Source organism: Triticum aestivum, chromosome 2D (assembly GCF_018294505.1).
Source record: "Triticum aestivum cultivar Chinese Spring chromosome 2D, IWGSC CS RefSeq v2.1, whole genome shotgun sequence".
Classification (NCBI taxonomy): Eukaryota; Viridiplantae; Streptophyta; class Magnoliopsida; order Poales; family Poaceae; genus Triticum; species Triticum aestivum.
In genome coordinates, this window is record NC_057799.1 from 647,433,402 (window position 1) to 647,450,762 (window position 17,361).

The 17,361-nt window shown below is 48.3% G+C and overlaps 1 protein-coding gene across 1 annotated transcript in view; it reads right to left on the reverse strand.

Annotated features, from left to right (window-relative positions):
* LOC123056170 (protein NRT1/ PTR FAMILY 5.10-like) overlaps positions 1–15,887 on the reverse strand; it is an 18,085-nt gene extending 2,198 nt beyond the window's left edge. Inside the window, exons 1-4 of the mRNA XM_044479873.1 lie at positions 15,764–15,887; positions 3,869–4,086; positions 1,579–1,938; positions 665–945 (exon numbers count right to left, since the gene is read on the reverse strand). Coding sequence (XP_044335808.1) covers positions 665–945; positions 1,579–1,938; positions 3,869–4,086; positions 15,764–15,887 — 983 coding nt within the window. The remainder of the gene's footprint in view (positions 1–664; positions 946–1,578; positions 1,939–3,868; positions 4,087–15,763) is intronic.
* Between the last annotated feature and the right edge of the window lie 1,474 nt (positions 15,888–17,361).

Consider the following 17,361-nt stretch of genomic DNA (forward strand, 5'->3'; position numbering starts at 1 on the left):
GCAGCACCGCAGCCGTCACCAGCCCCGGGAAGGAGACGAGCGCGCGGGAAGGGAAGGGCCCGCCACCACCCGGGCCAGCGCCGGGGGCACCCGCTGGCAGCGGCAGGGGAGAGCTACCGGAGGAGGGGGCCGAGAGGGAGGGAGGGGGGCGCCGCCCCGGCCACCTCCCAGGGAGGCGGCGCAGGGGCGGGAACAGGAGGGGAGGGGGGCGGGAGGCGCCGGGGCGCGCGCGCCAACGGCCGGCGGCGGCGGGAACCCTAGCGGGAGAGAGCGCCTAGCGGGAGAGGATTAATCGGTACTGTTCATCAAGACCAGTGCATCTTATCTTCAAATGCATTGTCATCATGAACACGTAGAGGGCCCCGTAGAGTTACTTATGCCACTTGCTAATGCGTTGCTTCTTTACCGATAGCTTTTTCCTAGTAAAGGAAATTAAGGTTTTATACTTGCTTTCAATACATGCACACGCTTATTACAAAGCCAAGTGCCACCCGGCAGAAAAACTAAAACGTAAACAGGTATCATAAACCAACCAAAGATACATATTCTTCAAATACCACATAAGTGACCACAGTCCAGTGGAGTAAATAAAATGTTTGCTGATCATCCACTACATCGAATGATCGATGCATAAATACGTCCACTGCTAATTCTAGGTTGTCACTTTGCACGGTCTCTTTTGTCCTTGTAGACGTAGGATCTGGCGAAGTAGATGTAGAGCACAAGCTCGGCGGCACTGAGGCCAGCGAGCACCCAGTAGAAGTAGTCAAGGTGGGCCCGGTTGAGGTTATCAGAAAACCAACTGTCGCCACCACCGCTGCGGGTGATGCGGTCAATGAGTGAAATGAGAGCGCCACTTATGAAGCCACCAACCCCAATCACACTGCAGTAGAGCGCTATCCCAAGGCTACGAAGCTCTTTAGGCATCTGGTCATAGAAGAACTCCTGCATCCCGACTATCACGAACACATCCGCCACCCCGACCATCATGTACTGTGGCACTAGCCATGCCCAACTCATCGGCACCGTCGCACCACCATCGTTAACCAGTTCATGTTGTCGCGTCGTCTCTAGCCTCCGAGCCTCCACCAACGCCGCCACACACATGGCGGCTAGCGACACAGCCATGCCTGTGCCTATTCGTTGCTGTAGCGTCAGTCCTGATGGGATGCCAGTCACGCAACGCAATGCCGGCACTAGAAGACGATCATAAAAAGGCACAAACAATAGGACGGCTGCTGGCCAGAATGTTTGCAACGTGGCTGGCGGCAGCTCTAGGACGCCAAAGATACGCCGATCAAGGGTATGACCCTGCTTGTTAAAGAGTGTAGTTATTTGCGCGAACACCACGCCAAATGCTAGGCATGCAAACCAGATTGGCAATAGCCTTAGCATGCCGCGTGCCTCCTCCAAGTTGGTTGTGGCATCTTCATCTTCATACTGGTGTCTTTTAGTGCGGAAGAAGAAGCTTGAGTTATTGGCAAGAGTAATGAAACTATGGCTGAGACGGGCAAAGGGGCTACCAGAGCCAGCGATGGACATGTGGAGGCGGTAGGTAGGAATGCCAAGGATGAAGACGACGAAGGCGCAAATCATTGCGGTGCACAACATGCCAAAACCAATTCCCCAACCAAAATTCTCTTGGATGTAGCTTACGACATTAATGGCGATACCTATACCAACGGCTATGGAAAAGTGCCACCAATTGAAGAAGGAGCTGCGGGCTGCACATTCGCTAGGGTGGTCAGGGTCAAATTGATCGGCAGTAAAGGAAAGGCCACAAGGCTTGTCTGCACCCTGTGCGAAGGCGATAAGATAGAGGGAGGCGTAGAAGAAGGCCACCTGCAACGACAAAGGACGTGAAGAGGAGTCGTTGTCGAGGGTTGGTGACGATTGCTGAGCAAGGAGCGTGGATGCTAGAGTGATCATGCCGTAACCCTGCACATATAGGAGTAGTTTTGACTTGTGACGGTTTGTGCAATTAATGTACTAGTGGCAATCCTTAATGTGTAATGCACGTGTCATCAACAATACTAAAATCTAGCATTAATAATCTCTGAAACTATATTGATTATGGTACACCTGCTTTAATTTTTTTAACATTGCCACGCATTTTCGAGCAAATGTCTAATCATGAACTTTTGAGAAATAATAATTCAAGTTATATTAATAGAGCATGGATTAATATTATCTAAAAATATGGATCTTATAAGGGTTATAAATAGTGTGAGTATTGTGAAAGTAAGATATAATGTTTAGTGGGATGGCTAGGGGGAACTAAGTAGATCAGCTAATAACGTCCCCCGCGTCGCTCCCGTGCGGGTGGCACAGGTGGATCATGAAACCTAGGGCTGCCACCCCCCCAAAAAAAAACCACCCCTCCTCTCCGTTGCCCTGGAGGAAGCTGCAGGGTGAAGCCTCCGCGATCGACGGCGGCGGCGGGGACCTTGCCCGCGTCGAGGGGGTGTCCTCGGGCATGGCGGGGTCTCCCTTGGCGATGGTGACAATAGCGATGTTTTGGGCGACTGCTCGGTTCCAGCAGGTCGGGCCGGTGGCCTGCCTCTTGTCTACGCGTCGTACTGTTGCCGCTCAAGCGTGGCGCTGGTGTGTGGGGCGGGTCAGTGCGGCATGACGGCGGGCAGGCCGCTGCCGTTTCCGTCAGATATGGCGCCTGGAGCCACGGGCTGGTGTCCTCCGCTGTTGCGGCGATGGCGTCGGCTTGGTGGAGGCAGCGGCGTGGTGGCGGTCCTTGTGCTCTTATCGCATCACGGTAATGTTCTGCTTGATCGATCCTCCTCGATCTCGCTGTCGACGTGTTCGGGAACTACTGCCAGAGATCTTGCCCAAGGATATCTAGATCAGATAGTATCCGGTCGTTCGCGTCCATATCGGCCTACGTGGCTCCAGGAGGGCGTGGCGCAAAGTTCTATTATTTGTTGACATCATGGGACATGTCGGCATCTCAATTTCCATGGCACTGATAGTGGCGGAGAAAGTCTTGATGGCTGAGATAAGATGATCAGTAAAGCGGAGGGGGCCTTGAAGGTGATAGAGTCAGCTAGGTGTTTGAAAGCATTCAGTAGCAACAATGTCAAGTGGGGGCAACAACACTGGAGGGTTTCATTTTTTTGTGGTGTTCTTTGGGTGCCGAGTCGTGATTTTCAGGATGAAAACCTAAGGTAATGGACTTCATTGGTTGTGCCTAGCAATTGCCTTGTTGAAGGTATTGTTCTGAGAGCTCGGTCTTTGTCCAGGGTGAAAATCTATGGTCTTCGATCGGCGACGACAGCACTTATGCACTGTTTCCTTCTTGAAGCGGTCGCTTTTGGATACCTTTTTATGTTCTCCAGATGTTGTGTTTGGTGGTGGTTTGTGTGTTGCTGCTGAGAGGAGTTGATCACTCTCGCGAGGCCTTTGTTTTTTCTTTTCGGGCAATGTGCATCCTGGATGTCTTTGTGACTTTTTGTAGTGCAGAGGCGGGTGTAATTGGTATTTTTGCGATATTAATATATTCCTGCTTAAAAAACAGCTGAATCCTATATGTGCTGGCTCTTGTCCACAAAGAAATAAAATTTTGGGAAGTTAAGCTTTGAAAACTTTGAGCAGGTTCACAGATAAATTACCTACATCTATGGCACCAGATATTAATATATTCCCCTTGTCAAAAAAAAAATCTATGGCGACACATACTTTTATATTATTTTTATCTGGTATTATTAATGGTAACATTTTTCTTTACTTGGCAAACCCTATTAGATTTGACTTTGAGAAAATCTGTAAACACAACGTTATAAAATGGTGGGAGTAGTAGTTAAAGAGAAATCTAACAAGAAAAATGAGAGAGGAGATTAGTTTTCTAAATAATTACCAGGACGTAGAGGGTGCAGGCGAGGATGATGGACCGGTAGCGGCCTAGCCAGGAGTCGGCGACAAAGGCGCCAAGCAGTGGCAAGAGCCTGGCAGTCCCGGTCCAGACGTTCACAGCCGTAGCCGCCGCAGCTTTGGAGTGGCCAAGCGGCCCCGTCAAGTACGTGATCAGGTTAGCCGACACGCCGTAGTAGGCGAAGCTGCCGGCGCCCTCCACCACTGCATATGCATCGCTATCTAGTTAGTAACATTTTTCGGCTAATTTTTTTTAAATAATACATTTTTTTAAAAAATTACAGAAATAATACGCAAAAAAAAGATTTTTCAAAAATAATACACCATCGGCCTACTGCAGGCCGACAGAGCCCAGTCGGCCCACAGCAGGCCGACTGGAGGCCCATCAGTTTGCTGCTGGCCGATTGGGCTGTCGGCCAGCAGATTCAAGCCCAGTCGGCCTCCAGTTGGCCGACAGGGTCCAGTCGGCCTGCAGTTGGCCGATAGGCCTGCAGTGGGCCGACTAGGCTCAGTTGGCCTGCTGTGGGCCGACTGGTGCATGCCTATTTTTAATATTACCGCGAATATTTTTTAAAAGTATATATTTTAACACGTTATGAATACATGGTAACATTTCTTCAAATATATTTTTAATGGAAATACCATTTTTTTAAACCACACAACATTTTTTTAAATGCTTTTCTGAAAATTTCACAAACTTTTTTTAGAAACACACGAATATTTTCTTAAAATGTCATGATCCATCTAAACATTTGTTAACCCACGTGATATGTGAGTATATTGATTGTAATATCATCTTATATTATAGGATGAAGGGAGTACCATTTTGTAGAATGTCATGGATATTTTTTGGAAACACGAGAATATTTCCAGCAAAGGTGACGTACATTCATTTTGTGGCACGAACCATTTGTTATCATATTTTCCAAAAAAATTGCATGCATTTTTTGAAAGGCGGGAACTTTTTCCATTGTGATGAACATTTGTTTTGAAAGTTATCGACATTTCCAAACTGCGCTTTTCGCGCCATCCATTTCCCGGCACCCATTTCCCGCCACCCATTTCCCGCCATCCATTTCCCGCCACCCATTTCCCGCCACCCGTTTCCCGCCACCCGTTTCCCTCCTCCCATTTCCCGCCAACATTTCCCGCCATACCGCAGTCGTTCTTTCCCGCCATTTTCTCGTCTCTATCTATAAAACCCCCTTCAGACGGAGCTGGATAAGCATTGCAGTGTAGTGTAGTTGAGATGTCCCATTATCCTTTCGATCGTAGTTTTCACCCTGGGATGAGCAGGACTCTTCTGAGGCTAGCTACCGATTTCAGGATGGATAATAGGATAGTTCCATGGGACGAACTCACCGGTAGTGACACCATAATGAATGAGTTGGCTCACCAATTACGTAGTTCTGGGTGGCCTGAAAGGACCTATGAGGTACGTAAAGAACTTCTTAGGTTGCATGACAGGTGGAAGAAGGTAGTGGTGCCGAAGAGTGAAACTTTCAGAAGGATTGCAGCAAATAATCCATGTTTATGGACTGAGGAGAGCGAGGACGAAGATGATATCTTCATGCCGCCGCTTCCGGGTTCTGCATCGTCGAAGGGCAAGAGTTCTTCATCATCGAAGGGCAAGGTTTCTGCATCGTCGAAGGGCAAGAGTTCTTCATCGTCGAAGGGCAAGAGTTCTGCATCGATCGAGGATGACGATGATGACTTCATGTAGTTTTTATGCTGTATGTTGTGAGTTCAGTTACGTGCCATTTAATTTGGATGTAGTTCTATCTAGTTGTTTGTAATGTCTCGTTGTATGAATATTATGTTCTATCTAAATATGATCTTGTAGAGTAGGCATATGTCTCATAGAGAAGTACATAGTCATTTGTCTCATACATAGAATAGACATAAGTTCTCACACAGAAATAGATGGTAATGTCTCTACTGATACATAGGAGCTGCAATGACGACGTCTGGCCTGCCGGGGAGGCGGATCTCGAATGACAAATGCATCACATATAACTCGGTTTCCTGTAGCAATGCAACTGAACAACCCTTTTCCATTCCCATTCGCTCAGCATTTCTTGAATCTTGCCATCATCAGTTATGTCAATCAATTTTCTTTCCCCAGGGCCATCCGAATGCTTCCTGCTGACGTAGTACACAAAATCGTCTTCCTTCAACCCTTGCTTCAACATGAATTTAGTCTTCAACCAATCAAAAGTGAGGTCCACTTCACTAACTTGCACAACACTTGGAGACAAGCCTTGGACATGAACAATAGGGCTAAGCACCCACTGAGTACTCTCAGCCATCTGCAACACACAAATCGCATTGAGTACCTACCCTACCCCTTAATATCCCCACTAACAAATATTAGACATGTCTATATATTACGAAGCTATATATTACAGAATATTAACGGAGCAACTAATACAATTCACCCTCCTACAATTATATTACGAATATTTGCCGTAGCAACTACAAATATTGACAGATTAATTAGTTGACATCTAAAAATATTAACAAAAACTACCGGAGCACGTACGAAAAATAAAATGTGGGCTTAAATATACCCTTGAAGCGTGCGTGCGAAGGATGAAGGACGAACGACGGCCACCAAACTGCCGGTGCTCCGGCTCGAACGAAGAATGACGAACAACAGCTTCACCTCCACCACAGTGCTCCAATTTACCACCAGCACACTGCAATGCTTATGCAGCTCCGTCTGAAGGGGGTTTTATAGGTAGAGAGGAGAAAATAGCGGGAAAGAACGGCTGCGATATGGCGGGAAAGGGTTGGCGGGAAACGGGTGGCGGGAAACGGGTGGCGGGAAAAAGTTGGCGCGAACATATGGCGGGAAAAAGTTGGCGCGAACATATGACGATGATGACTTCATGTAGTTTTTATGCTGTATGTTGTGAGTTCAGTTACGTACCATTTAATTTAGATGTAGTTCTATCTATTTGCTTGCAATGTCTCGTTGTATGAATATTATGTTCTATCTACATATGATCGTGTAGTTCCGATAACAGAGTACTAAAATAGAGTAGGCATATGTCTCGTACATAAGTACATAGTCATTTGTCTCATACATAGAATAGACATAAGTCTTACACAGAAATAGATGGTAATGTCTCTACTGATACAGATACATAGAAGCGTCAGTGACGACGTCTGGCCTGGCGGGGAGGCGGATCTGGAATCGGGGACCATCCCAACCTGTCGGGTGCCCTAACGTGACGAGGAGCAATCTCAGACTCTCCCTGGTCATGCTGTGTATCCTGTGTGGGGCCTGGTGGAGGAGTCGAAAACATGTTCATCCACTGGGTGTGCTGCGACATCTGAGCCTGTATGTTGTCCTCGGGATGTTGATCACTCCCCACGTATCATGTGATGCCGACATAGACGCCTGATATCCATAGGCCCCTACGCGATGGAACGGTTCATCATGAAGAATGAGGTCGCGTCAATTAATATTGAAAACAATAAATATGAAGACACATACCTGCTGGGTGTGACGTCTGCTCTGGCTGAAACACGAAACTGGAGGGACCATGCTGCTGTGGCTGTGGAGAAAACACGAAGCTCGACGTGGGACCATAGTGCTGCGGGTGCCACGTAGAACTGCCAGGTTGGTCAGGACGGGGTGGCCTGGTTGTCGGCTGCTGTGCTAGGCGTGGACGTGGTTGATGTCGTTGCATGGAGTGACGGGGCTGCTCCTGCTCGTGCTGAACAACATCGGTTCTCCGGGTGCACGTGATAGCCTCGTACACAGTCCGTATCTTATTCTGAATTCTTTCCAAGAAGGGCTGTACCACTGGACGATGTTGAAGAAGAGGTCCAGACGATAGTGATCGTCCAAAGGTGGTCACGTCGTCGTACAGTTCCCGTGTCAAGGTAGCCTGCAAATTTCCATGACGATTAATAATGTCTGTCTCTTGCACGTCAAAATATGTGACAACATTACGTAAAGAAAAAATATCTTACCGCGTACTGCCTAGAGCCCGAAGTATCATAGCTCGGGTACATATCCGACGGAGTAGGATCCGGTAACTCCTCTGGGTGGGAGTACTCAACAATGCGTAACCGTGTTCCGGTCATGTAGCGCCGCAAATAGAGATTGAATTCATCGAGATCGAAATTGTGATTCTCGTGCCATAGATTTGTGTTTGCTGTCTCCCATTCTATAACATACGGCTCTAGTCTAACTAGCCATTCAGCAGTTGTCCTGTTCATGCCCTTCCTTGTCGTCCTAAAATTGTGGTGTGTGTTCAACAATTACCTAAAGCTTCGAATGGAGTACTATGAAAAAAAATGCAACATTGAAAAACTGGTTAATACCTGTGGATGTGTGCTGGCACCGGGTTCTCTATAGGGGGAGGTAGCTCCATCTGCAGAAGACCAAATTGCCTCATAACCCTCTGTTGTGCCATCTCCTCGACGAAGACATCGAAGATGATCTTCGATTTTGTCATCCAGTAATCTCGGTCCCTTGTGCATAGCACAGACATACCAGCAGGGTATCTCGCTTGTATGGCTGCTGCCGTGTAGGGCTGCCAGATTACCCCGGTGTACGCATCGAACTGCTCGTTCAATGCTGTGTACGCCTTCCTGGTCTGATCACTAGCAAAGCGTCTCTGCAGAGAATAAAAGTTAGTAGCCGCTCGCATCGATCGATCTCTTGTGCAGAAAAAGTTGCATTAAACTACAACACGGTGCCTACCTTGCGACGAGTCCAACACAGACCGAAAGTAGGCATGTCGATGCCCTCAACATCAAGCATGGCGTCTATAGGCTCATGAACCCGTACATCTGGTCGCCCTATAGAGAACCTCTCCCACGACCACAGCTGTAGGAATAGAGGGCATCCAAGAAGGGCTGGCTTTCTCGATGTAAGCTGGCAACCGTTGCACATACCTCGGTATGTAGCCGATAACACCGCCGAACCCCAACTCCTCTGTCTGATCTGATCCGCCGTCTGAGCGCTCGCTATCTCTAGTGCCATAGGGATGTAGAGGGCGCTGATAGTGGTGACATGGTTCTCCGTGAACATCACCTTGCCGAAAAGCCACAGTAAGTAGGCCTCGAGGCTCCGAGTGATCTGTTCCGCAGTCAAGGGCGCCCGGAAGTTCTGGATCTGCATTAAGCGAAGAGAAAGTTTTAGTAAGCCGCAATTATTTTCTGTACAACTTTATGCGCGATAACTTGAAGAGAATAGGTAGGGGAAATTACCCGGAAATTTAGCAACCACTCATACTTAGGTCCGTGATGCTCCCATACCAGATCGGGAGCATCCGGAAAAACACCGTGAAAACGTTCTGTGAGAGCTCGCTCCCAACCAGCCGGTGCGTCCAACGGTCCTACGGCATGACCTGCCAACGGTAGTCCCAGCAAAAGTGACACATCCTCCAGAGTAGGAGCCATCTCTCCCCATCTGAAGTGAAACGTGTGGGTCTCTGGCCTCCAACGGTCCACTAAGCAGCTCAGCAAAGACCCATCGATGGCGACGCGTTTCTCACCCGGGATAGACTCAACCAGACGCGCGAAAGGTAAAAGGCCGGCCCATTTCAACCTTCATCAGAGAACTTTTCAGTTACTGTCTCCCATTTCAACCATTAATATGCATGTCAGTGTGCAAATTAATAAAGCACGTACCGCAGAAGCCATCCTGAGTGTATCTTCCAGTTTTCCTTAGGAGTGCGAGTGACGAGAGGCTCAAGCATGCGCTCATACCATATCGCACCACGATGACCCTTATCAATGTCCCCATTCAGCAACCACAATCCCGACATTCCTGCACTTACAAAATTCAGAACAAAGTGCCACACTTAATAAAAATTCATAACATAGTGGCACACTTAATTAAAATTCATAACATAGTGGCACTCTTAATAAAAATTCAGAACATAGTGTCGCACTTAATAAAAATTCAGAACATAGTGCCACACTTAATACAAATTTCAGAACATAGTGCCACAGCACACTTATTATAAATTCGGAACAAACTAGTGCTAGCTTAGCTTCTTCCTCTCGCCCTTACTCCTCTACTACCTCTACCTCCTCTTCTTCCCCGGTTGCCTCGTCCATGCCCAGTGACGAAAGTGGGACAATTAGTGTCCCTATGGCCAAATTCATTGCATAGAATGCATTGCCTAGTCGGACCTCCTGCTTCAGATTCATCCATATCATTTCGGATGCGCTGACGCTGCCGTCTGCCTCTACTTGTACGCATATGCTCTGGGTTTGGAATGTAACGCCTATCGGCGGGGTTGACGCTGTTGAAATTACCCATTGCTCGAAAACCCATCAGCTCACCTGTCCAGGTATTGAGGACAGCCTCTTTCAGAAAATATGGAGACACAAACGATATTGCGTCCATTCGAAGCTGCCCGCAAGCAGCAAGTACATGTGAGCAAGGTAGGTGAAGCAATTTCGGTTTATTGCATGTGCACTCACACGTTGGCCAGGCTTCATTGCCAATTTTCACCTCATGCGTCCTCAACTCATTTGCACATCCGAATTTGTTGTTGGCTAAGCGGACCTCAAACCTTCTTTCTTGATTACCGATGGCGACTACAGTGTGTGACCTAGCTTTTTGCATCTTGTTGTCCATGTACTTCGTGACTCTTTCACAGTACCGTGTATTTGGGTTGTTCAAGATATGCTGCTCTGCTATTTGACGTCTGTCTCTGAAATACTTGACGGTGCCATAGAAAATACCCTCAACGATGGCTGTAAGTGGCAATGCCCGGTTTCCTCTGAGGACAAAGTTGTATGTTTCCGCGAGGTTCGTTGTCATGACACCGTACCTTGCTCCATGTGTGTCATGTAGCAAAGACCACCTCTCCAGAGGCTCATGCTCTATCCACTGCTCTAAGGTTTTAATCGACCTCCCGAGCCTTCTCCTAGTACCAGGTGGGTCAAAGCCTGGCAGGTCACATAGCCCAACAGCCTCCTCCTCCACGGCCGCTGTTCCTGTTGCCAACTGTGCAGCTACTGCTTCAACATGTGCCCTCACCGCTGCATCTCTTGCAGCTTTCCTGTCCCTCACGTGTCTCTGCGTGCACACATTAAGTCTGTCGTGTATCAAATTGTACTTCCATAACTGGTTCTGCTTGCAGAGTTTTTTGAACAGATTCATCAGGTTCTTATTTCTAAACTGCGAGAAGAAATTAGCCCCGAGATGGCGCATGCACCAACGGCTCTGCAAGTCCTGCCATGGAACTTGTTCCTCAGGGCCTGGGTTTGTCAGTGTCCTTATCGCACTGAGTATACCTGCATGCCTGTCATGAAGGATGCACACATTCGGCTTCTCCTTGACAACTGATATTTTCAACTGCCTGAAGAACCATGTCCAACTTTCAATGTTCTCACTCTCCACAAAAGCAAATGCCAGTGGGACGACTTGATTTTGGCCGTCTTGACCTATGGCTGTCAGTATCTGACCCTTGTAATTGCCTGTGAGAAAAGTACCGTCAACACATATCACCGGTCGGCAATGCCTGAAAGCTTCGATGCATACACCGAAAGAGAAGAAGAGACGATGCAAAACCCTCACAGTTGGGAACTCTGGCATGAACATGTCTTGGATATCGATATAGGTGCCTGGATTCCACTGCTGCAGGGTGTGGAGGAGGTGGACAACAGAGTCATATGCATCAAAATAAGAACCAAATCTCCTCTCAAGCGCTGCATGCTTAGCCCTCCAAGCCTTGCCATAAGAAATTCTGTACTTCAACCTGGCGAACACTTTTGTCTGCACTGCCTTCACTTCCATAGCTTTGCCTTGCACTATCTCATCGTAAAACAGTCGAGCAATAAGCGTGGATGAAAGGTTGGCATGATCTTGAGGGATGCAGGGAATAAGACAAGTGTGATTAACTAAGTCACTTATCACCCAACTTGTGCCATACTTAGGGAGAAAGTCGTGCACCCTTGCGGGACAATCTGCATTCTTGCATACCATTGTGAGGAATTTCTGACTGGACACCTCAGCTTTGAAAACCCTTTGCGTGGACATTGCCCAATTAATTATTGCATCCTTCAGGGCTTGCTTGTTCGGATACATTGCACCCGTCGCAATATTGTTCTGGTGATATTGCCAGCCTGAATCATGTCCATCATTCACGGTCATTGCAGATGATAAGTCATGATTCCACCATGCAGGATTCGGGACCTCCTCTGCATTTTCTTCTTCATCTGACTCGTCAGAATCATCGGCATGACCCCTTTCAACATCGGTGTCTTCTTCTTCCATCTGGTTCTGCATGTGCCCATCTACCTCGTCAGCGTCCACCTCGCCATTGTAATCACCATCGGCATTTCCTCCTTCTACCTGACTACTCTGCCCTGGTTCATAACCATAAGCATTTCCTCCTTCTACCCGACTGCTCTGTCCTTGCTCGTAACCATAAGCATTTCCTCCTTCTACATGACTGCTCTGTCCTTCGTAGCCACCCTCCCCTTCATGTGCAGTGACCTCCTGCACGACGGGAAGCACTAAAGCAACAGGATTGCATCCCCTTCGTTCACAACCTTGTAACCACCGCACCCAATCGGAGTCTCCCACTATTGGCCTCAAATAAAAGTAAATTTTTGAACTTGACCGTGTCCACAATGCATGAACACCGACGGTGTTTGTTTCAGTATCAACACCTAAACTTGCCGCAATCCATTCTTTCAACTGACTAACAGACCATGTTTGTGGTGCGCTGATTGCAACCTCTATGTGAGTAAATTCATTCAGATCTGCTCCCAACTCATTTGTTTGGACAGTACCAGGACCATAGTAAAATCTCAACTTCACTACATCGGACATCTCGACTCACCTATTTTTTTTCAACATCGAAATACAAGTATTAGACATGTCTATATATATATTACCAGGACCATAGTAAATAATATAATAAATAGGCCCATGTTTACTAATAATAAATAGGCCTCAAATAATAATAAAAATATAACCGACAAATATGATAATTCAGTTTATTTGAATTATATGGCCATGTTGATGTATTTTTTATTTTAATCTATGTTAAAATAATTTAGAAAAAGGCATGCGTCTTATTTCTACTTGTTATGGGTTAAACTTTAGAAAATACGCATAATAAAGGTTAGCGGGTAATCCGCTTCATATTCGCATCGGGTACGGACTGAAACGTTTTTTAACATGTAGTTCCACTTTTCCTATTTTTTGCTTGCTTATTAAATTTTTATTATGTTTCCAACTCTTCAAAAAAAACTTCTTATTCGTTTTTTAACATCGTTTTTTAACATGTAATATTATTCGTTTTGCTATGCACATGCCGCCGACCCCAACTCTTCAAACTCTTTTTTTTAACATCGTTTTTTAAATTTTTATTATGTTTCCAACTCTATTTTTTAACATCGTTTTTTAACATGTAATATTATTCGTTTTGCTATGCACATGCCGACCCCAACTCTTCAAAAAAAAACTTGTCTCTTCTTTCCAAGTTTTTATTCATGTTTCCAACTTCTTATCCCGCAACTGTGTACGTGTCAAGTATTAAGCAACAACTTATTATCCCACTAACAACTAATACAATTCACACACCTACAACTATATTACGAATAATCGCACACAAATTTATTTTCACATCAAACGAAGCGTGCGTGCGAACGAATAATATTTACGTATACTACCGGGGCAAATAACAATATTTCCGTATACTACCGGGCCAAAAAACAATAATCGCACACAAATATTTACGTATACTACCGCGGCAAATAACAATATTTACGTATAATCCCGGACCACCTACGAAAAATAAAATGAGGGCTGAGATATACCCTTAAAGCGTGCGTGCGAACGAAGAACGAAGAACGAAGAACCACGAACGAAGAACGACGAACGACGAACGACGAACGACGAACGACGAACGACCTCCACCACCACCACCTCCACCACCTCCACCACCACCACCACCTCACCACCCCAACTGCCCCAACGACGAACACTGCCCCAACTTCACCACCACCACCTCCACCAAAATGCTCACCACGACCACCACGAGCTACCCCGTCAGTAGATCGACACCTCTTTTCGCTGCCCTAAATGAGTTGAACCCATTCACGGTGCCAAAATCGCGAAAATGTAGCTCATTTAGGTGCACAAATGGGTGCCATTTTTCTGTAGAGAGAGGAGAAGGAAGAACACAGAAGAAAGGAGCAACGGGACAAGAAGAATGGAGGAAGGAGAGGATATGGGCAGGGAAGGAGAAAAACAAAGCAGGAAAGAGAGAGGGAAGGAGAGGATAAGGGCGGGCTGGCCTGTGCGCGTCAGGTCGGCCGCACCCTGTCGGCCACCAGGTGGCCGATCGGCCCGCGGGACGCCGACAGGGGCGCACCTCGCCGACAGGCCGCTGCCTCCCCCCTCGCGACATGGCACGACCAACCACAGGCCGCCGCGTGGCTGCCCGGCCTGCAGTCGGCCTCCTGATAGCCGATCGGCCTGCTGTGGGCCGACTGGGCTCAGTCGGCCTGCAGTGGGCCGACGGTGTATTATTCTTGTAAATTCTTTATTCTGCGTATTATTTCTGTAATTTTAAACAAAAAATGTATTTTTAAAAAAACCCCGCCATTTTTCGATAATGGGTGCTATTAATTAACTATTAATATCACATCAAGTGGATACAAAACACAATGAGTATATTATCTAGCCTCTTCATGACTTGGATGTGTATAGCCAACGAGAAAAAGAAAAATTCAAAGGACCCTTAGGATCAAGCGACACGGGCGACCCACGGCAGCAAAACGGCCACAACAACCCATCATTGACAACATCCGAATGATGAGCTCCCTGTGGGTTCATCCACAGGGATGTCTTTATCAAGGAAATGGTGCATGCATGAATGTCATCCTCGTATGATCCAACCGCCTAAGCTAGACCATGGGTTCTCACCCAGAAGAGAAAGACTGAGTAAGCTTCAGTCTTCGCCAAGCGAACGTAAACCGCCAATGTCATGTCAGTTACGACCATGGATGGCCAAACCTATGGCTTTCACCTGAAACTGCTGAGACCTTATATTATTGAAGAGCATCAGTCCCCTGTGTTGTTGGCAGCAGGTTGCCAGAGAAGTACAGATTGGCATCGAAATCCTGGATCAGAGTGAACTCCACACATCCAGCATTTGCGGAGATGCCAAATCTGCCAATCAAGACAACGAGCGTGCTATGCTGACACGACGGGTGTCCAGCAGCCAGGGACAAGGCAGGGATGCCGTGAGGCAGCCGTCCCTCACCGGATCAAGCCGGACGAGATCCGCCGAACCAGTGTCAGAAAGAGACCACCCGTGGTGTCGTGCCTCCCAAAGTCCGCCAAATGGACTAGAGCTGCACTCAGCCATCGGCTGCCCCATGGAGCACCTCCGGAGCTCGGTCACAAGGCACTGGATCAGTCAGAGCCGATTTGCGACACAACCGGACGCGCCACAGCAGCCCCACACATCGCCGGCGCCACTGCCACAGTGCCACTAGAGGGCCCCGGCCGCCACAGGCCACCACATGCCCGCACTCGTAGTTCTATCGGCGCGCTAGGAGCCACGCAAGCCGCGTCGACCGCGGCGAGATCCGGCGGCAACACGCTGGCCACGCTAGTTCAGGGCCAGCAGGAACCGGGCTGTCCGTGCAAGATCTGGCAGCCGCACATCTGGCCAACACCACCCCGGCGCGCGAGGAGCAGAGCACTCTGCCGGCGCCAGAGCAGGACGAGCTGCCGCCAGCACGGTGCCGCGCGCGAGGTTAGCCACCACGAGCGCGGAGGAGGAGGGAACCGCTAGGGGCGTTTTCCCCTTCTACAGTACATAGTTTGCTAAGTTGATCTAGTAAAATATTATCCGCTAGCTGTTGTTGATGCAGTGCATACCGGCGACGAAGATGGCGGAGCGCCACCCGCCGGAGGTGCCGTGGTAGACGGGGCGGCCGCGGTAGTCGGAGAAAGGCAGCCTCGGCGTCCACCAGTGCCATCTCCTGCTAGCTTCCTTGCTCATAGCTTGTTGGGTGGGCCTATATATCTATCATTCTTAAGAAGTTGCTCCCCACTATAGCAATTCTCTCTACATGCGCACTGTCCACATCAGCATGATGCCACGTCAATGCTCTCTCAACATGCAACCTCCATGTCACCGGTCCACTCAGATCAGCAATTCTGCACATGCATAACGCATGCCATGTCGTCACCTCGGTGCGTTCCATTACCAGCGACAATGAGCATATACCGAACGACCAGCCGTCTCTCTGTTTCTCACCGTAAAAGCCACTGACCCTTCAAGTCAAAAAAAACCCACGGTCCCTTCTGTACCCTGAAAGAAAATAAACTGATCGACCACCATCTCCGCCAGAAAAAAGAACATCAATTTCTCCTCGACGGTTGGGAGCCGATCTCTGCGTCTTCCCCGACACCCGTTTTGTTCGTCGAGACGACTCCCCTGGAGCAGCAGTCCTTTTACCTCCCGTCTCCGTCTCTACCTGCCAAGGGAGCTCCATCGGAGAGATTGGTTTTGGTCTGTTCCACCAGAATTATTGTTGAAATTGAACCCATGGTGTTGCTTTCTTTTCAGTCTCGATGGTGCGACGCCAGGCAGGGGCCCGGATCCACGATGAAAGTGCCAGGGCACGCATCGGGACCCCACCGGTACACTGCAGCTTAGGCACGCCCAACTTGGGCCACCTCCATGCGCGACGACTCTCGGCCCCCCGTCCGCGGCACAACCTCCAGCGCAAGCGGATCCTCCGACCTGCGCCCAACTGGAGCCTCCTCTCTCTCTCTCTCTGACATGCCCGTCCTCAACCTTCCACGGCGTCGTTGGCCTCCTGAAGGTGCTGCCACAGCCGTGCCTAACAAACAGCACAACATTGTTGACCTGTTCAGACCTTCAGCCGACGGTAACCAAGGTAGGGGCTCACTGCTCAGTCTTAAATTAGCCTCACATCCACCCTTTAATTTTGTTTATGGATCTGGGGCACCAAGGGATTGGAAGTATATTATTTAGATGCATTACTTTGTAATTGTAGTTGTACTGATGTGGTTGCCTGACGCATGTACCATGGTTTTCCCTTCTGCGGAAGTGCAAAACTTGGTTAGCTGGCTTGTGTGATGTTGAGGCCAACATTATTAGAAGAGTTTCAGAAAGAATAAACTAGCATAATGCCATGTTGGCTTGCATCCACCGTTCCATCCAATCATGTCTAATGCGAAGCTAATGAGTGTGAAACTATGAACACTAGTAGGAAAAGGGGCTTTTACCCCGGTTGGTAAGGGCTTTTTGTCCCGATTTTCGAACCGGGACTAAAGGGTCGTTACTAAAGCCCTAACCCTTTAGTCCCGGTTCTTACACGAACCAGGACAGAAGGTCCTCCACGTGGCCGCTGCTGCCAACCCAGGCAGGGGGGCCTTTGGTCCCGGTTGGTGCCACCAACCGGGACCAATAGGCATCCACGCGTCAGCATTTCAGGGGCTGGGAT